At 44.5% G+C, this 21,167-nt stretch overlaps 1 protein-coding gene across 1 annotated transcript; it reads left to right on the forward strand.

Annotated features, from left to right (window-relative positions):
* The first annotated feature begins 2 nt into the window (after positions 1-2).
* On the forward strand, positions 3-20,108 carry ZNF512 (zinc finger protein 512). Its single transcript, XM_056487256.1, has 14 exons — positions 3-112; positions 2,573-2,631; positions 3,930-4,138; positions 5,865-5,954; positions 9,204-9,287; positions 10,423-10,547; positions 10,922-11,008; positions 12,592-12,690; positions 13,071-13,238; positions 13,852-14,046; positions 14,719-14,820; positions 16,262-16,324; positions 17,275-17,373; positions 17,825-20,108. The coding sequence occupies exons 1-14, from the start codon at positions 92-94 to the stop codon at positions 18,146-18,148; spliced, it is 1,725 nt and encodes a 574-aa protein (XP_056343231.1). The 5' UTR covers positions 3-91; the 3' UTR covers positions 18,149-20,108.
* The last annotated feature ends 1,059 nt before the right edge of the window (positions 20,109-21,167 follow it).

Here is a 21,167-nt window from a genome sequence, read left to right on the forward strand (position 1 = left end):
GCGCGGCGGCTCCCGGCGGCCGGGCCGGCCGGAAGCGGCGGGCGGGACCGCGCGGGCCGCGTGGCGCTGACGTGGCGGCGGCACCGGCACCATGCGGGGCGGCGGCGGCTCGGTGAGTGTCCGCAGTTTTTTCGCCAGTGCCGCTGGCGGCTGCCCCGGGGAGCCTGGCTGGTCCGCGGGCCGCCGGGATCGCGGGAGCGAGCCGGCTTCCCCGGGACCGCCGGCGGGGCTGTGCGGCCCGGCGCGGCGAGCGGCCCTGAACGGGCGGCGAGCGGGACGCGCTCCGAGCTCCCGGGGAGCAGCGGCGGGAGCGGCCCCTCTCCGGCCGAAGGCCACGGCCGGCCGTCAAGGCCTCGGGCTGGGCCCGGTGCTGCTCGGCCCGGAACCGGGCAGGATCCCGGAGCAGGGCGCTGCTGGCGCCAGTGGTGCGCTTTGTCCCAAAGGCCTTCCTTGCAGGAGAATGTAGTTCGTGGAGCGTGCGGGTAGGAACGGGAACGTGGGGCTGGAGCAGGGAGTTCCCCAGAGGATACTTAGCTCTCGCGGAGACAGTCGGGGCCCGCAGGGTGCCCGGTGTCCCTACCGGCACCTTCACCTCGGCTCCGTATCAGCCCCCTCACCTCGGGAGTTTCTGTGCTGAGCCTCTGCTCCGTATTGGGTGGATGCTGTAGAGCCGCCCGTCTGCAGCTGCTGCCGTGTTCCAGCTCACCAGAATGGCCCACAGTCCATGGGCAGACACAACTCACCACTCTCCATCTTTTCAGGCTCTGAGCCGCTGTTTCACTTTTTCTCACCTGTGCAAGGAAGGTGACTTTTTTTGTTTTCCTTATGCCCAGCCGTTGGGCATTCCTGCATACGTTAGATCTGTTCTTTAAGCAGGAAGTAAACTGTATAAATGAAAAAACACACAGAACTTAAACACCAGCTTCTGTGAATGTTTGCTTCGTAATTGCTGTTATTAACTTCTCAGAAAGGAAAGCCTCACAGATAATTTTCACTCTCCTTCTTTATTGAAGATCCTTAACTGCCACCAAAGTGGTGGCATGCTAGTTTTCATTCTTATGCACAGTTTTTTAGTTATAAAACCCCTGTGAATCTTGAAACACATGCCATGTTTGTCAGTCATTTCACTTCTTCTAATCATAGATTAAGCCAGTGAATTGCAGCAAAACCTGCCTGCCTGTATATTCATTTTTATCATTGTAACCTCATAGCCCTGATATTTTCTAGTTGCTTCTCAGTGAGGTTTCTACACATTCCTCATGTGGGGATTTCCCAGACAATGCTGTTGACACTACTGTTTGGGTGTAAATAATGCAAATACAAACATTCAATTGACTTTACTTCCAAAGGAGACAAGATTTGATTGTGAGGTCATTGATCAAGCAGTTATGAATTCTCTCCTTCTGCTTCTCTGACAATTCCATGAGGAGACTCTGGGGCTGGAGGCCCAAGGAGAGCCTGACACTCCATAGGCACAGTTTAATCATTCCTGTATTGGTATCAGTGCCTGCTGCTCAACTTCTTATCTGGTGGTTGGGGTGTCTCTCACTGTTGATAGTGTGCATCATGTTTTTCTATAAAGACAGGTAATTTAGCCTTTTGTTTGTTTGTTTGTTTTTTAATGTATGTTTTTTGTTTTATTGGATTTTTTTTTTTATTTTTGGGTTTGTTTTCTTTTTTTTTTGGTTGGTTGATTGTTACTCGGTTTTTGGGGTTGCTTTTGTTCTTCCAGTTTCTTAGCCAGTTTCTGTACATGTCAAAATACTACCTTTGTTCCCTAGGTTACAGTTTTGGTATTATATATACTTCCACTAGTCAATGATTTTTATTTCCCAGCCTTTATAACTACTATTTTTGTCCTGAGTTTTCTAACTAAGAATGGCATTCAGTCATGATTAGTATGTAGAAGAAGGTGGTGGTACGTGATTGTCCACACACTAGGAGCAACATACAGCAAATAAGTTGTTCATACCAATTTATAAATGTACTTTTACAAAGATGCGTTAAATTGTATGTCTTAATGGGAGCATAGCAAGTGATAAGTGACAAAAAAACCTTTGTTAAATAAGAAAAAGGATTCTGCAGTGTGGATAAAGTAAACATCTGGGCAGATGATGGAGTATGATAAAGTGAGATAAAAAATGAGGGCATGAAGGAGACTAGAAACAACATTCTTGGCTGGATAAATGCAAGAATTATTTCATTAAGGAAAAATAAGTACTGTGTAAAAACTAACAAATTAGTCTAAAATATTAGTATCAAGTGATAAAGTATAGGGAGAAAACATAGGGGTGAATTTACTGGAGATAAAGAACACTCCATCATGTCCTATTGCAAGGGGAAAGATTTGCTTTCATATGGGGAGTGTGGAGGGACTCATCTCTGTTTTGATTTCAGTTCCAATTCAGCTGGAATTGGAAAGGTTAAGCACTTCCAGGTGCAGAAAACAGTGGTTTGTTTTTCAAAGAGTGGTGTATGCACATCCTCAAAGTGCAGGCGATTGTGCTTGGCTGCATAGTGAAACATGTTAAAACAAATGATGCTGCTAATGTGAATTGTTCTGCCTTGTTAGGATGCCAGGACTGGACATCACAGACAGGAGAAGCTCAAGAAGTCCTTGGGAAATCAGAAGTATGTAAATTTTTTTTGGTCTAGTTTAATTGAGAGCAAGAAAAAAGCTGAGAGAATCCTAGTGGAAAACCATATCAGGTCTTTATATAATACTATGAATTTTAAGAGCTGTAGCAGTTTTAATTAATGTGTTGAGAGCCTCAGCTGACTTCACTTATTGGTTTGTAGGAAAAGTGCTTTTCTGACACTTCAGTGTGTATTAGCTTTCATTTATTTTTTTAAAGGATTTTAACATTGTGAAGATAAATATTTTAAGTTCAAGACCAAATGGTGCTCTGAAATCTATGTATTTTGGGTGTGATAGCAACTTAAAGACTTGAATTTGAGAAATCCTCTCCCCATGCTTCTGGAGTACCTCCTGAAACATAGTATGTAATGACCTGCCCTGGTGCCATCAGTGTCCCCCCTCACCTTATTAATTCCTGGATTGATTTGCTAAAAGGTGAACTGCACAGCTCACAGAGTATTAATAGAATGGCCATCACTGAAGTCACCTAGTTACTTCAGTTAGTAATTGTAGTAGCAATGGGATACATTGCAAAATGTTTCTGTTCCCTTTCTTTCCTCTTTACATAAGTGGTGTTTGTCCAGAGAATAGATATTCTGTGTTTCTTTGACACCTCATTCAGGTTGCTGTCATGTACAGGAATGTTGGTGTCCAGGCATTTCAAAGCCTGAGAGAAATACTTTGGAACAGTGAAGCAAAGTTCCCTCTGATCTCTAGGAAAAAAATTCAGTGCTGCTGGTTAGTCTAAAGTAGTCTTAATGTAGTGTGATCTCTAGGATATACTGGAAAGTTGTCTTAATTGCTGAAAGCCTTGCTAGTTAAAATTCTTAAAATTAAAATCTTGAATTGTGTAGTGCCAGCCCTGACTCTGGGAATAGAGACTGAAGGAATGGAAATGTGGAATGGAAAATGTCTCTTTTGTAATGATGGGCTGCAGAAATCTTCTTATATTCCAAGGATAAATGCATATTTGTAAATTAAGATTCACTTGTGCCTCCTTGTAAAGTTGTAAGTTTGAGGCAGAAAGAATATTTTTTTTCTGTTCCTTTTGAGAGCTTACTAATGTTATTATCTAAAAGATGTATTGAAAAACAGCACTGAGAATATTTTATATTGCTGTCACTTTACAGTTCCCAAAATGCAGGAGATTCAGTGAACTGTGAGATTAACTTTTAGAATACTTGGGAAGATGAAAAAGATGTTGTCTGTCAAGTTTATTGTGATTGTGTGTATATGCATCCTGTACAACTATGCATCCATGTACACAGGAACTCACCTTGATGTTTTCCAGGTCTGAGCAGCTGGAGGAGGTGGAAGGCGCTGTTCTGGAAGTGAACAGCAGCTGTGATGACACAGTCAGCAGCGTTGCTCCTGCCTCTCCGGAGGGCCCGCTGAACGGCAGCGCAGAGCCCAGGGGCAAGCGCGCCATCCGCAGGCCTGCCTACTGGCTGGAAATGAGAGGAATGAAAAACAGCCTTAACAAATCTTCAGAAAAAAAAGGTATTTATCACTCTTAGTCCAAGGCAGAACTGATATTTTTTCTGGTTTTTCAGTGAGAGATTAGTTTGCTCCTGAAAGACATGCTGCAATTCAAACAAAAATTACAAGCTTGGTAGTGCTGCTCATGTATTAGAAGAAATTAACTTCTGCCTCTGCATAAATATGGATGCAGTTCTCTGACATTACACTGTTCCTTTTGTGTGACTTGTCTGTTAATCATTCTGTGACTAAATTCAGTTCTATATGTAGAAGAGGTAAGTATAAGAGTTACACCAACCATATCAGAAATAAACTTCAAGAGCGTTAAAAATAGAACCATCAGCACTAAAGATGTGGCAAAGGGGACCATTCAGCAGTGTTTTGGATTAGACACAGTTTTCGTGATTGCTAGATTATTATTTAAGGATGTCTTCTAATTTTCCACATTTTTCAGTTACAATTTTCTGATGTGGAATGCTTTGGGTCTTAGGTTGTTGTAGGAGCATTCAGATTTCCTGGCCTAGGAGCTGTGTTCCAAACTTACTGTGTGGCAGAGTCAAAACTTCAATCTTCTTTAATGCACTTTTCTTCTTACCTCTAAGTCAGGATCCATATTCCATCTTGTTCTGGGGAAAGGCAAACTCAGTAGCTTGATAGAAGTGAAATTGCTGTAGCTCCACACTTCCAGGTCCAGTCAGTAGCAAGACTGACTGTTCCTGTAGGAACACACACAGACATACAACAGACATGAACAGGAGCCACCCAGATCAGCATTCACACAAACAGCCTCCATCCTTAAATACTCAATCTGCTCAGTTTCTGTTCTTTGGATCCCAGTCTCCTCAGTTGCTGGTCTGAGGATGTACTGGCCCCTGAGGCCCACAAAGCTGTCCCAGCAGTGGGTGAAGACCTCCTGACAGACAGGCTCATGCTCACAGACCCTGCTTGGTGTCAGACATGACAAGGTTTGTATACTGACCAGTCACCTATTTACAAGCAAGTGTCCTCTGCTATCCTCTTACACCTCTATTTTCCCCACACTTGATCAATCCCAGATTGGGTAATTCTCTCCCTTTGCCTCTCTTTGATACCACTCTTAAACATCCTAGGCTTCTGTAGTCCTGAATTGTTTCCACTCAGATCCCAGGTGCTACATAACCCTAGGCAGTAGCACCATGCTCCCCCTTCTCACTCTTCCCCCCTTCCCTGTTCCAAAGGGTGTTTCAGAGAGAGGTTCCCACTGACTTATCCTTGTGGGTTTCCTGGAACAGGCCCAGGAGGAAGCTGTCTGGTTTTTAAGGCCTATAATTGGTGTTCCCTGACTACTGTTGTGCTTTTGTGCTCATCTGTATTCATGGAGATAACACTTTGATAGGCTTGGAAATATTCAGGGCAGGCATGATATTATTTGGGTTTCTGTATGTTCCTTTTTGTGTTAGTGCAGGTGAGGTTTTTATGACATAACCTAGCACTTTCTGTCTCTGTTCCTGAGGATTATTTTTCCAGGCCATGCTGTGGCACTGTTTCTTCCATGCCTGTACTGTATCAGAGTATTGTGGGCCATGGGTTGCCTAAATGTTACTGAGTGAGAAGGCTGTGTTCAGTTCACTGGTGTCTAGGTGCCTCACAAGAACTACTATCTTTTTTACTAACTATTGAATACGAAGATAAGATGAGGCAGCAGTAGACTTAAAGCTGTTATGCAACTGAATACTGAGACTGAAGCATATCTGTTCTTACTTATCAGGAGAAGTACTATTGAAAGGCAAGAGGAAATCTGAGCAAAGAGAAGGCAAAGATGTTAAAGACTCTCCCAGGAAGAAGCAGAAGATTTCAGGTAATACAAATAACTTGTAATTCCTAATTACAGGCCTCCAGGTACTTCAGATTTCTCTGTCCACATGACATCTTCTGGAGTCTTCAAACTCTGTTTCTGATTCTGGATATTTTGTTCTAGGAGACCATTGACTAGTGTCTGCTTACTCAGTGGTAGGTGATCTAATTTCAGTCTGTCTTAGAAGCCCAACAAAGGGAGGGAAGAAGGGAATTTTGGAAAGTAAAGGCCAGTCTGCATCATTTCAGTTTCCCAAAAGATTGCAGACTAAATTATCAGGCACATTACTTGCAAATATCTGGAGATTGAGTAACTGATAACAGCAATATGGGTTTGTTAAAAATAAGTGAAACCCAAACACTTGTTTTTTTACCACGAAGACCAAAGGGAGAGATGCTTGACACCATAGGTCTTTCATTCCTTTAAAAGGTTTGTCAATCAGTGGTTAGGTGCAAAAGAAGGTGTACAAGGGGTGAAAGTAGGAGCAGGTGACACGGAAGTGTACATTTACAAGTATGAGGTTAGGAAAGCCAAAGCCACCTTGGAGTTGAATCTAGCAAAGGATGTGAACAAGAGAGGATTCTACAAGTACTTGAACAGCAAAAGGAAGACCAAGGAAAGTGTGAGTGTACTGCTCATCAGAGCAGGGGAGCTGGTGACAAGTGACACAGAAAAGACTGAGGTACTCAGTGCTTCTTGTGCCTCAGTCTTTATCAGTTAAAGGAATTCTTCAGGAATCCAGGAGCCTGAGACCAGACAGAGGGAAAGTCTGGAGCAAGGAAGTCCTACACTCAGTGAAGGAGGTCAAGGTTAGAGCACTTAAACAAACTGGATTTACCAAATCATTTGCTAATAGTCTTGGTTGAGTGGGAAGATATGAGAGGACAGGAGGTTAGCCTGTGTGATCCCCATCTGCAGGAAGGGTCAGGAGGAGGATCCAGGAAACTACAGACATGTTGCTCTGGCCTTAGTGCCAAGGAAGGTCCTGAAGAAGATTATCTTGGGTACTATCACATGGCATCTATAGGACAACATGGTGATCAGGCCCAGACAGAATGAGTTTAGGGATGGCAGGTACTGTTTGACTAACCTGATGTCCTTCTATGACAAGGTGATGCACCTAACAGATGAGAGAAAGGCTGTCAATGTTATTTACCTGGACTTTAGTGAAGCCTTCTGGCACCATGTCCCACATCATTCTTCTGGAGAAGCTGGATGCTCGTGGCTTGGACAGGTGCACTCTCTGCTGGGTAGAAAATTGGCTTGATGGCTGGGCCTAGACACTGATGGGGAATGGAGTGACATCCACCTGGGGCTGGTCACCCATTGTCTTCCCCAGGGCCCAGTATTTGGCCAGTCCAGTTTAATATCTTTATTGATGACCTAGATGAGAGGATTGAGTGCACTTTCAGTAAGGTCACAGATGACACCAAGTGGGGTGGGATGTGGATCTGCTAGAGAGCAGGAATGCTCTGCAAAGGAAGCAGGAAGGCTGGAATGATGGGCTAAGGCCAAGTGCCAGGTCCTACCCTTGGGTCACTATAACACCATTAAGCACTCCAGGCTGGGACAGAGGAGCTGGAAATGCCCCTCCGAATGTTGGTCAAGAGTGGCTCAACACAAGCCCAGGTGTGCCCAGGTGGGCAAGAGGCCAGTGGCCCCTGGGCTGTGCCATCTCTGGGGTGGCAGCAGGGCCAGGGCAGTGCCTGTCCCCTGTGCTGGCACTGCTGGGACACCTCCAGTGCTGGGGGCAGCTCTGGGCCCCTCCTGACAGGAGAGCCCTGGAGGGGCTGCAGCGAGTCCAGGGAAGGGAACGGAACTGGGGAAGGGGCTGGAGCCCCAGGAGAGGCTGAGGGAGCTGGGAAAGGGGCTCAGCCTGGAGAAAAGGAGCCTCAGGGGGACCTTGTGGCTCTGCACAACTCCCTGCCAGGATGGTGGTGCCGGGGGGCATCAGGCTCTGCTTCCACAGAACAAGTGACAGGACAAGAGGAGATGGCCTCAGGTTGCCCCAGGTTTAGATGTGATACTGGAGCAATTTTTTCCCCAGAAGGGCTGTCCAGCCTTGGCACAGCCGCCCAGAGCAGTGGTGGAGTCCCTATCCCTGGAGAGATTTGAAAGGTGTGTGGATGTGGCACTTGGGGACAGGGGTTAGCAGAGGCCTTGGCAGTGCTGGGGGAGCTGTTGGACTTGATAATCTTAGAGGGCTTTTCCAGCCTAAACAGTTTATGATTCTGAGTCCCATGGGGCCTGACAGGTTGCACTGAAAAGCTGAAAGCTGGCTGATGTCATTGTGAGGCCACTCTTGATCATCTTTGAAAGGTCATGGTGACTTGCAGAGGTTCCTGGAGGCTGGAAGAGAGAAAATATCACTCGTATCTTAAAGGACAGAAAAAAGGAAGATCTGGGGAACTACAGGCCAGTCAACCTCACCTCAGTCCCTGGGAAGCTGATGGAAAGAGTCATCCTGGAAAGCATTTCCAAACACATGATGGACAAGATGAGGTTTTGGAGTAGTCAGCATGGATTCATGCAGGGCAAATCATGTTTAAATCAACCTGACAGCCTTCTACAATGAGGTCACTAGGCTGGTGAAATAGGAGTATAGAAAGATGGTTCACTGTCTGTCCCTATATTCAATTCTATTGTCTTTGTCACCAAGGACTTGGAAGTATGTAGACAGCACAAAGCTGAAAGTGACAGCAAGTGTATTGGAAAAAAGGCTAAAAGTGAAAGTGGTCTTGACAACAGAGAAACTATTTAAAAATCGAGCAGAGAACATTGTAAAATTAAAGATGATGATAGTTTGGAAAGAAATACTGTCACAGCTGAAAAACAAAGAACAGCCTCCAGGAGTCAGTGCTTCGGAAGAAGATTCAAGATCTCTAACAGATCAAAAGCTGACTAGAGACCAGCAGTGTCATAGCTGTTTTTAAGAAAGCAGATGTTAGACTGAGAGGTTTGAGCAGGAATGTAGACTTCATGAAGTAAATTGCCATGTGAAGTAATTCTTTTGCTCTAATGCAGGGTCACCATGCAGTGCTGTTTCCAGGAGTAGGCACTGCAGTTCAGGAAATGTGTGGGACAGCTGAAGAGGACCGGGAGATGAGAGCAAACAGCATTGAATATTTCTGAGTAACTTTGAGACAGGAGACTAAATAGCAACCACCTTCTAGCAAAAAAAGAATCTGCTTTTTACTGTTAAAAAGCTAGCAGAACTGAGTCTTCTGGTTTGTCTTGTTTGTGTTATAACAGGTAAAAAACAGCAAACTGAAACAAAACAGAACTCCAGAACTAAAGGCCACCGTGTTCAGAAAGAGCCCGAAACCTATGACACAGGTAAGAAGAGGCAGTAGCTAAGGAGTGTTTATGAAGCAGATAAAAGATAAATGTGATTCTAGGATTTGAATCTGAGCAACAACTCTGTTTCTGGTGTTTCCATTCAGTTCAGTTTACTGTTGACAATAAAGGGCTGGCTGCTGTCCTGGCACTGTGTCAGTACTGCAGAGCAAGACTGAAAGGTCTGCACACTGCCTGGGTGTAGTTACATGTGCTCTTCCCATTGCATAATGTAATAGTGATGGGGAAATCACTTTTTGAACTGAGCAAAAGCCTGTTAAAATAGTTGCATTACTAAACCCATAAAAATATTTATAGTTTTTACTCAGCAGAATATGTTTGCAGGAAAACCGTGGTAGCTATTGCTGCCAGATCACCTTTTCTGGGAATCGGAGACCCAAGCAATCTGTTCTAGAAAAATAAAATTAGCCTTGATTCACTGAGTGGAATGACTTGATATTTGTAGATCACAGCACTCATTAAACATCCCAGTTTTCTGCCAAGTGCTGTTTGATTCACAAACTGTCCTCCCAGCCTACTGGAGAGGGACAGCCTGGGCCTGTTATTGTTGGGAAAAGAGGAAAGGCTTTGGACCTTGTTATGGTAAGAATTCAGGCAGATGGCTGCTAAACCACTTTCTTCCCTGAACCCATTTCAGTAATTCATAATTCTTGTGGATTATGCCAAACTTTTACTTGGGATTTCACAAAGAGGCTAGAAACTGAAAACTGTGCCAGACTGCTTTTCCCTGGCCTTTGAGTAACTTGTCTTGATGATCTGTGACTGCTTTTACTATGAAAACACTTTTGCCAAAAGAAAAGTCTGCTCAGTATGTTAAAGTAATTGTGCAACAGAAATTAATAAAGGAAAAATGTCCACTGGTGAAGTAGAAGAACACTCCTTACAAGGGAATGGTAGATTGAAGAGTGTTTGTAAAGTGCTCTTTGAAAAGGAGTGATGTGTGCCTTGTGACATTACATACCTTAGGCTGTAAATACAACTATTGAGGTGCAGCCGGACACAAGTTTGGTAGCACATGACCTGTTTCTTTTTAGGGCTCACTGTGGACATCAAAGGAGAAAAAAAAAGGAGATCTTATGTTAGCACTTGTGTTCTAAACATTGTGTTTTGACAGGTAGTATTGAAGAGCAATGGTCTTTGGAGATCCAGGACAAAGGCCGAGTTACCTGTCCAACTTGCCGGGCTGTGGTGAGAAAGACTGTAGAAGGACTGAAGAAACATATGGTAAATTGCAGGAAGGTAAGAGCACAAGAGATGAACAATGGTTTCTTTACTGCTGTTCAGCTTACTGATGGAAATGCCTGCCTGTTTTGTATTGTATTTAAAACCAGTTTCGTCTCACCATCATGTCCCTAAGCAAGAGTCCTTTATGCATCAGTAAGAACAGTGCGTGGTGCTTCTTGCCCAGCCTTTTGCTGGAGGTTTGTGGTAGTAAACAAGAATGTAGGTATCTCATTGTTCCACTAAATTTTAGACTCCATAAAATCTGTTCTTAGAAGACAGTTACCAGGTCCAAATAAATTGTTCTGCTCTCCTGCTCCTTTCCCCCAAAGAGTTTTCCACTGCTTTGGTAAATTTACAGTTAAATGTAGCATGTCCTTGTTTATTTCCAGGAAATGTTCACATGTCATCACTGCGGGAAGCAGCTGAAGTCTTTAGCAGGGATGAAATACCATGTCATGGCAGACCATAACAATCAGGTAACACAACTGCTGTGCATCTAAAACTTCTGCAGGCAGAAAAGGCCTTGGTCCTTTCCTGGTTCACACAGAAACAGAACATGGAGTGTTTTTTTCAGGTGTTGTAGCTGTTCAAGTCTAGTCTAACTATTATTTTTCCAGTGAGATTTGACATCTGAAAAACAGTAGAATGTTACCAGAGATGGTAGGCATGCAACATCATAGAAAGAGGGATGAATTTCTGTTCAGGCTGGTAATAAGTTACATATAAAAGGCATTCCCAATCAGAAGGAAAAAGATTAGGCTGCAATTTTCAGTTCCTTGTTAGAAAGAAGGAGGTTTTTCTACATCCAGATCAGACTAGATTTGAGATAAAATATCAAAAGCAGCAATTAGTTATTGTCTCTCTTTACTGTAGAAATACTAATCTAACATTAGATTACAGTCTGCTTTTCCTCTTCACTCTTTCTTTAAAGAAAGCAATGTCTTCTGTTGTAGTTGAGAACTTTTGAAAAGGTAATTTGGAAGTTTGCATAAAGTTCAGATAATTCACACTTATTTTTTTTGCACAATTCCCAGTGCAGTTCCTGAACCACTGTATTAGTAAATTATGCAGGTCAGGGATCATGGTCTGGCCCTATGGATTAGGTCTGTCACTGACTTTTATCTTTTTACTCAGTCTAGGTGTAATATTAGGTGAAGTAGGAAATAATATACAATAATCATCAGAGAGAGAATAAGGAACTTGAGCTGTAGTTTAGCACAGATGAATAATTGTTACAAGCAGTCTGCTTCACTTTAGTCAGGCTAAGTAGAAACAGTAGGACCAGTAAATGTTTAATATGCATCATTTTCTGTCAGTTTACTCCTTTTAAAGATAATTACTTTTTAGTTTAACCCCAGGCAGTAGCCAAGCCCCATGCAGCCCTTCACTCTCTCCCCTACCTACAGGATGGGGGAGAGAATCAAAGTGAGAAGACTCATGGGTTGAGATAAAGACAGTTCAAAAGATAAAGCACACAAGCAAAGCAAAACAAGAAATTCATTCACCACTTTGGCAGGAAGGTCCAGGCATCTCCAGGACCACAGGGCTCCATCACGCTTAATAGTGGCTTGAGACAGCAAATGCCATCACTTTGAATGTCTACCCCTTTCCTCCTTCTTCCCCCAGCTTTATGTGCTGAGCATGATACCATATGGTTTGGAATACCCTTGTGATCAGTGGGGGTGGGCTGGCCCAGATATGTCCCCTCCCAGCTGCCTGTGCACCCCCAGGCCACTCATGGGCAGAGCAGTACGAGAAAAGCCCTTAGTGCTGTGCAGGGGCTGCTCAGGGATAGCAAAACCATCTCCCTGCTATCAACCCAGTTCTCAGCACAGATCCAAAACACAGTCCTGTACCAATTGTTGTCCCAGCCAAAACCAGCACAGATATAGAAAGTGGTCATTATAGGAAGTATATGTCTGTAAAATCATAAGTTGCAGAGATTTAATTATTTTAGAAGCTTTCCTGTCCCAGTGTGTTGAATACTGAATTCCCTGTGAGAAGAAATGTAAATGCTGAGCATCCTGTGTTTGTCATTCATCTTTCTGCTGTGTTTTAGCCAGTTGTGAAGGAGGGAGAAGAATTGGATGAGCAGCTCGAGCGAGACCGCCTTCGGAAGGTTTTAAAGCGAATGGGAAAACTGAAGTGTACAAGGGAGGTAAGCTGCATTGTGCAAAGTGTGAATTAAACAGCAGTGGATGCATAAATATAACACATGAGAATGCTGCTGAGTATGCTCTGATGCTGGCCAAAGCAAGATTTATTTCAAGATCCCAGCTATGCTTTTAAGACAGAGTTGCATAGAATCATAGAATGGTTTGGTTAAAAATTACTTTAATAGTTATTTCAGTGCCAATTCTTTGTTGCAGATTTTGTCTGTCTGAATAGACTAACATTAAAGTTTTCTACCTGCCTGTCTCTGCTCTGTCAGGATAGCTAATAGTACTTTGGTCAGCAAACTGTGGGTCCTGTTCACGCTGGTGATGTAATCCCTTGAAGAACAGTTTTCTTCCATGTATTTTTCTTCTGTGTTGACAGGGCTGCACAGGCAGCTTCACCAGCATAATGGGATACCTATATCATGTTAAAAAATGTGGGAAGGCTGCTTCTGAGCTGGAGAAAATGGCTATGAAGTGCCATCACTGTGGGAAAGCGTACAGATCAAAGGCAGGACTTGTCTACCACCTCCGATCTAAGCACGGGCCGGTGAGTGCACCCTGCAGTAGTTATCAGGGGACTGTGATGGCACTTCAGCCACTCACACTTGAGGCACCTGTAGGCTTTGTCTGCTACTTTGTTGGTTAATTACAGATCACAAATACTTGCATTTTTTCTGCCCCTGGGTTATTTTGTCCTTGATAGTTTCCTTCTTGCAGCAGCTGTTGCTTTTCTGTGACTAGAATGAAGTTTTTAATAGTAAATCAGCATGGCAGCAGTAAATGACCTGACTTTTGCTCCATGGAAGAGTGATGCTAAGGTAACTCATGAGATGCTTTCATTTGCTCTTAAAAGACTCACCATTGGAGCAGAACAGGCAGTCTTATTGTCCGTGAGGGTTTTACAGTGAATGTTGGAATACCTTTCAAGACTAGCAGCTGCATGAAGCTCTCTGCTTGAGCCTCACTGCTGTGATCCCTGTGAGCAGATCTGGGGGTCTTTCTGACTAGTGGGATGTGCTTCTGTCCTATGTCTGTGACAGTAAACCATAGCTGCTGCAGCCTGTTTATGAGGGATTTGGCAAAACATTTATTCCCAGTATTTAGTGTAACTGAAATAGGAAGTAGTGGAAGAGGCTCACCTTTTTGGGCCTTCTTTGCAGGTCACTTTCCTCCATGAGGAGAGAAGAACAGAGAACCTGAAAGAAACTAAACGGGAGCAAAACAACACGGGCAGAGTTCAGAGGAGATCTGCAAAGGTGGCAATCTACTATCTCCATGAGCTGGCAGGAGAAGAGCTGGCCAAAGAGTGGCCCAAAAGAAAAGTTCTGCAGGACTTGATTCCAGATGACCGGAAGGTACAAGGCCTTAAGAATGCTTTATAGGGTTCAAGTTTATACCTCCACATCTGATGGGCCTTGTACAGGCTCCTACCCCATGTTCATGACACATGGAAAGCAGTATGTTGCGTGGGGGATCGGGTTCTGCTCTCACTCGTTTAGATGACAGTATTTCTGCAGCAGCAGCTGCTGTGCAAGTGTTTTGTTTCAGGCAAGCTGTAGTGACTGTAAATGACTATTCCTGGAGTTCTCAGTGGGCACGAACAACATGGCAGTTATGGGCATGATGTTGCTCACAAGATCACTCCTGCCATGCTGTAAGGTCCCAGCAATCCTTCCAGTCTCTCATACATGCTGTGGTATTTCACTGTGTTTTAGACTTCAGGGTTTCCAGTGGCATCTTTTAGGCTGTGAGTGAAACCCAAGGGAAAATTGTGCTTTATGATTTCAGTGGGGTAGGTTCATTTCGAGGAATTGTTGTAGTCAGGGCAATAGGAATTTTCAGATTCTGATATTGTGGGGATTTTCCAGGTTCAGTTATGTTTCTAGAGAGTTGATGAGACAGGAAAACATTGATTATTGGGAGTTTGCCTGTTAGAGCAGAAGAGATAGCACTTTTGTCTCAGCCTAGAACAGGAAATTCTGCATAGCCAGCATTACTTCCAGCTCTCAATTCCATCTTTGTCTCAGCTGAAATACACTCGTCCTGGACTGCCCACATTTAGTCAAGATGTGCTGTGCAAATGGAAAACAGAGATAAAGATGTACCGAAGAGTCCACTGCCCAAATCAGGTAATCCTTAACTGTTTCTGAAGCCCCAGAGGGGACAGATTTCAGGTCTGTATGAGCCAACAGCTTCCCACAACATTGAAAATGCAGCTGGTCTCTGTGGGAGACAAATTCTGCTCCATCTCAGTATGGTTGTTTAGTGTAATCAAGACCCTGTTTAGTCATGGGGATGTCTGGGGATGCTCCCTTAGTCCTTTGCATGAAAATGCCCTGGGGATGATCCTTTGGGAATGTGTGTGAACACTTGAGAGCCAGTAACTTGGTGTCAGGCTGGTACAGTTTTCTCATCCAGGTGGGCAGTTGGTCCTTTTGGAGGTTTAACTAGTGGAAAAGTGACAGGCCCCTGCCTTTCTATCTAAATCTAATCATGGAAGGAAGGGGTAGAGGTGGAAATACAAGAGTAAAGACACTTTGGAACAGCACTTAAGTTTTCTTCATTGCACTCAAACAGCTTTAGGCCCTTTTTAACCTGACCTTGAGCATTTTGAAGGATGGGGCAGCCACAGCTTCTCTGAGCAGCCTCTGCCAGGGCCTCACCACTCTGACAAGAATTCCTTCCCAGTATCCTATCTAGTCCTGCCCTCTGGCAGTGGGAGGCCTTTCCCCCTTGTCCTGTCATTCCAGGTCCTTGTCCAAAGTCCCCCTCCAGCTCTCTTGGACCCCTTTAGGCACTGGAAAGCTTAGTTTCTTACAATGCCCTACAGCAATCACCAGTCAGATCCAGTGAGAGCAGGCAGCCCCATTGGTGGAGGTGGTGGACATCCCTGTGTGATGCATGCTGTCAGAGAGACAAGGGTCAGTGGCAGCTGCCCTCTGGGTTTGGGGCAGAGATTGTCTTCCCCCTGCCCCAGCCCAGCCCACCCCCAGCACTCTCTCCCCAGTGTTCAGGCTAGCATCATCTTAAGTGTGAGAAATGCAGCACCATGCTGTATGTGGAGCTGTTTCCAGAGAGCAGCTGTCCTGTGTCACCAACCAGTAAGCAATGTCTTGCTCTTTAACAGAGACCTTGGATGTTGGATGCTGTACTCCTGCTCTGTGCCACTAGCGACATGAGCAGTGCAGGAGGGAGAAGTGTCTTGTACCTGCCCAGTGTGCTGTCTTTGAAATTCTTCTCTGTTGCACTTCAGGCAGAAAGCAAACTATCATTTTAGTCAGGTTGTTGATAGAGCGTGAGTGTAACTGTTGCAGGAGTCTCTTTATGATGTCCAAATGTGCTCAGAAACTGGAAATGTAAATACTAAGCTTAATGAAAACTTAAGTCTTCTAATGGTCTTTTTACCAGAAGCTTTCTGGCTTTGGAGGATTGGTATCTGCCTCCCTCTGCCTCTCTTTTGTGCTTTTGAGATTGCCCTCCAGACATAATAATGCTCTATTGTCCAGGAAGAAGTGATCTCTTGCTAGCATGTTGTTCACATGTTTGTTTGGTTTTTTTTTACTGTTTCAGGGTTGTGAATCTGTGTATGGCAGTGTCTCAGGACTCAAGTCTCACCTTGGCACATGTACCTTGGTTGGTAGCCTTCCTCTTATTAGCCCCACTGTCCCTGTCCCTCTGATAGCCCTTTGTTCAAGCTCTTGTCCTGCCATTTGCTAATCTGAGATTCTCACAAGTTCATGGATTCATATAGAGGTTTGGGTTGGAGGGGGCCTTAAAGATCATCTCATTCCAACCCCCAGTTTAGGTGCTCCCCTATGTGCTAAGGAGGTTGCCATTGCAAACAATACTTGAGACAAGGAGAAAGCACCTTAATGGCATTCCTTTTATTCAGAGCTACAAGAGCAGTTTTTCCAGGTGCACTGCTGGAGATCTTATGGCATCTCAGAGAGCAGTCCTATGCTTCATGGGCACAACTGCTCACTCAAGTCAGTGCTCCTGTGATGCCTAAGAGGCTACCTAGAAAAGAGGCTAGACAGTGTCAAAGGAATTAAATAGGCATTTATTAAAAGGCCTTTAAAGGATTCACTTTGGGCAGTGCAAGAGCCTGGCTGTGGCTCAACCCAAGATGGACTCCGAGTCAAGAGTTTACACACTTTATAAGTTTTGGCTCATTTCCATATTGGGGTTAATTGTCCAATTCCAGCTCCAGGTTATGCAGTCCCATCCTCCCAGATTGCTCTCCTCAATTCGCTGCTGTTTGCACTTTTTGGGCCTGAAGCTTCAGCGGTGTCCTTGGTTCTCAGGCTGCAAAAGGATTTTTTGTCTAACTAAACTGTGAAGAGAACTTGCTAACACTTTATATGAAGTTCAGAGTTACATACTAATGCAGTACGGAATCTGGAAAATATGAAAGCTTAAACTTAAGGCATCACCTGTAGCTAAAGCTGCCTGGTATGGATGAGAGTTTCTATTTTTTATTGCTGGGTTCTATCTGAGAAAGGTTCAGATGAAATACTAGGTTTATCAGTCTCCTGGTCCAGCAACTCTTGATGGAATACTTTTTGTTTTTGTTTTGATGCCAGGGAGACTTTGTGGCTGGTAAATACAAGTGTCTCTTGTGTGAGAAGGAGTTCATTTCAGAGAGTGGAGTCAAGTATCACATCAACTCTGTGCATGCTGAGGTAAGGCAGGCAGAGTGGAACCACAAATCCCAGGCTGTGGGAGGTGGGGAGAATGTCTTAAGAAGACAATGCTGGATGTGTGCCATGTTTTACTTCTTCCTTCCTCACTGTTGGCAACAGGGTCCTTAAACTTAGTTGGTCTTAAGTGTTAGTCTGGGGAGCAAGTATTGTGTCATGTTATATGCCTTGTCCCAAACTGCTGCTGCTCTGTTCAGCTCTGCAGCATTTCCTGTAACTTTAAATAGGCAAATATCAAATGTGAATCCTCTGAGACAGAGTGACACCTGGGGAGACACATCAAAGATCAGAGCGTTGTTAGGTAGTTGCCTTTCCAGATCTTACATTTCAGGGAAACCTTGTCCCATAAGGTAGCTATATTATAGGTCCTGATAGGCTTTATTTGGTATTTCTACCACCATCAGTACCAACCTGTTGCCTTCTAAATCTGCAGGACTGGTTTGATGTGAATACAACGACCACCAAAAGCTTTGAGAAGCTAATGAAAATTCGCCAAAGGGAAGAGCAGAGGAAGCAACGGAAGAAACGTCCTTTGACCAGAGGCAGAAAGAAGAGAGCTGGCACCTTGGCTGCCAAGAAGCCCCCCACTGTTGGCGTTGAAAAAATGAGGAAAAGAAAGAGAGGTCGTCCACGACGAGTGGACAACGAGAGTGCAAGCAGTGAGGAAGGGGCACCCCAAGTTGCACAGAGAGCTGAAGTTCCAAAAACCAGCCGCAAGCGAGGCCGAAGTAAATCCCTGGAAGATGAGAAGGAGTAATTTGAAAGCTTTTCAGATACAAGCCCCACTTCTGTCAGGCTCATAACCCACAGCACTAATCTAAGCAGTTGAATGTCTTTGGGACTGTGACTCAGTTCTGCGGGTGACTTTGATTCTGAAACTTCTGTGTCTGGTCAATTGTGAGGAATACAAACCAAAGCTGTGGGGCAGAGGCTGCTTCTGCTGGTGTAGTTCCTTTGGACAATGGCACTGACAGTGTACACAGTGTGATTCCTGCTCTGGTTGCAGTCTCAGTTTGGTCATACTAGTTGCTTGTTTAGTGGTTTCCAGTACAGCAAGTGTCAGTTTTGTCATCTTCCTCTGATGTGTGAGATCAGGGTCCTTTTTTACAGTTCTTTTCATAAGGGACTGACTAGCACAATGTTTAGGTCTCTTCAAGGGGGAAATCCTTTCTTGCACAGAATGCACACAAACTAAACATGAAAACAGTGCTGTGCAGAATGTAAAGATTCCAGCTTGCCCTGTCACTCTCCTGTCTATTATCAGCAAGGCTGCCACAAAAAAGAACTTCTCAGTGTTTGCTGCATCGTATTGCACAAGGCTTTTTTTCATAGACCAGTGTTTAGGCTCAGCACCAGACAGCAGCACATCTACTTGGAAGGGATAGAAGGTCGTTATTATCCTTGTCAGGAACCCACTGTTCCCCTGGCATCTGTCTCCTGTAATGCTGGACATTAAAGATTTGTAGAAAGTCTTCCAGTGCTGCAAGGACTGAGTTCTCTCAAGCCCTTTGCTGATTGACCAGCCTTTGAGAGCCCCCAGTAAATGATGTATGAGGTGGCCTTTGTGTGCACTCTGAAGCCCACTTGTTTCATGCTCACCTGGGAAACACTACAAGACAGTGCATACCTACGTGAGCAGCCTGCTAGTGCTGGGACCACGTTCCATGAAGCTGCCTTACCAGTGTGTGGTTCTTGGTTATGCCAGTGTTCCCACAGTGTCCTTTTTCCCTGCTTGGCAGATACCACCTTCACTGTCTTACATAACCTGTTTCTTTTCAGTATCACCTCTGTGCAAATGAGGTGTATTAGCGGTGGCTTCCCTGTGCAGAAAAGGTTAGAAGAAGAGGGGTCATTATTTTAAGTCATGCTGGCATTGTCTCTGGATCATAAGGAACAATATATTCCTGTGCTCCATAAATCACAGAGTGTTAAGGAATTGGACCTGAAAGATCATTTAATCTCAACCTCCACTGCCACAGGTAGGGACGCATCCCACTAGACCAGGTTGCTCAAGGCCTTTTCCAACCTGGCTTTGAACACTACCAGGGTTGGGGCATCCACAGCCTTCCTGGGCAACCTGTTCCAGTGTTTACAGATGTCATAGAAGCTAGCAGGAAGCAGCAGCACAGGCAGTCCTATTTTTCAAAGAATGGGTTCTCCAGAATCTGTTATCCAAAGACCCACTATACCAGAAAATTGCAAAATTTGCACTGTCTGACAAAATTGCTGGTGCTGAAATTCACAGGGAAGCCATTTCAGTGTCTGGGTAACAGACAGGTTTGTACATTTGTGTTAGTACTAGCATGATCACGTTGTTCTTGACAGTGAGGAATACTGTAGGGCCAAGATTGTCTCAAGAACTGCCTTTGGAACCAAGTGCTACTGCGTTTGCAAGTGCTGTGCTGAAAGCAGACGTGTGCACTGTGCAGGGTGTGTAAAGTCTGCAGTGAGATGGGCAAGATCAAAAAACAACAAAATAAAACATCACAGTGCAAGAATGTGGCTTCATGTGTGTTAGGTGAGTGGCGTTCCTGGCACCATCCCTCCCATGGCCTGCCTGCAGGGTTGTCCTGCCTGCTCTGGTGCTGCTCCCTTGTCTTCGCGGCTTCTTGTCAGAACTCCACGGCGCTGTACTTGCAGCAAACATTCACTATGTTCCCACTCCCTACAATAAACCTAGGAATTAAAGAAAGTTTTTCATAGTGGTTTTCAGTCTAGAGTCCTGTTTCCTGTCATTTATGAGTTATTAACTAGACCTGCTCTCTAGACATGGATATTTTGTGACCATGTGGGTTTTGTAGTTACTTCAGTAACATACTCCTCCACATAACATGACGTGGGAAAAAAGCCTCCAACAATCCATCCCTGTCCATCAGCATTATAGCAGATTGTTTGCTGGATTGGCTCAAGCTGGTATGAGGTGGTGGCACTGCTGCCAGTCCACTGCTTGTTTGGGAGAGATCTGTCCTGGAGCACCTGCATCCTGCTGTACTGGGGCTGAGGCAACCACGCTCCACTGCTCTGAGGGCAAGGACAGCAGAGAGGCAGAATCACCTCCCTCACCTGCTATCCACACTGCTGGAGATGCAGCCACACTTAGCAAAGGAGACTTGTAATTAATTAAAGGATAATATTTACAGAAAACTTCTCTGTGAAACCATGTTGGCTGGGTCTTACTTATGGTGCCCTTTAATGTCAATTGTTGATGTGTCTGGGAGATTTTAGACTAAGCTGTGCTTAAACTCATCACGCAGCTTGTCTTTTTTTAAGTACTGGCACACTAGAGTTTTGTTTTGTTTTGGGGGCCTGGAGAGGTTTTTTTGGAGAAGGAGAAAAAACATATTTTGGGTTGGGAGTTGTTCAGTTGTTTTGTTCTTTCTTAATCCTCAAGGATTTCTCCATTGTTCCAAGATTTGTTAAAAGTCATTAATAATTCAGTAATTTTCATGAGATCACTTACCATCCTTCCTCCTTGCATGTTATGCAGTGCAGTAACTTTAAGGTTTAAGCTATCCTAATAATGCCAAAATGTCCAGAAAAAAAATGGAGCTTTTCTGGTGAGAGGAAACTGTGACACGGGGTGCACTTCACACAGAGACATCCACTGCAGTTTGTCATTCCTGCCTGCATGGAACAGTCTGGTGCTATGTGCCATGTGCAAATGAAATCATTGCAGTCATACACTTAGTTCTGCCAGTGTGTCAGGTTGGGGTGCATCCCATTAGTTTGTCATATTTCTATTGGTAAAAACACCACACCTGTGCCAGGCAAGCTCT

This window comes from Oenanthe melanoleuca, chromosome 3 (genome assembly GCF_029582105.1).
Source record: "Oenanthe melanoleuca isolate GR-GAL-2019-014 chromosome 3, OMel1.0, whole genome shotgun sequence".
NCBI classification, from domain to species: Eukaryota; Metazoa; Chordata; class Aves; order Passeriformes; family Muscicapidae; genus Oenanthe; species Oenanthe melanoleuca.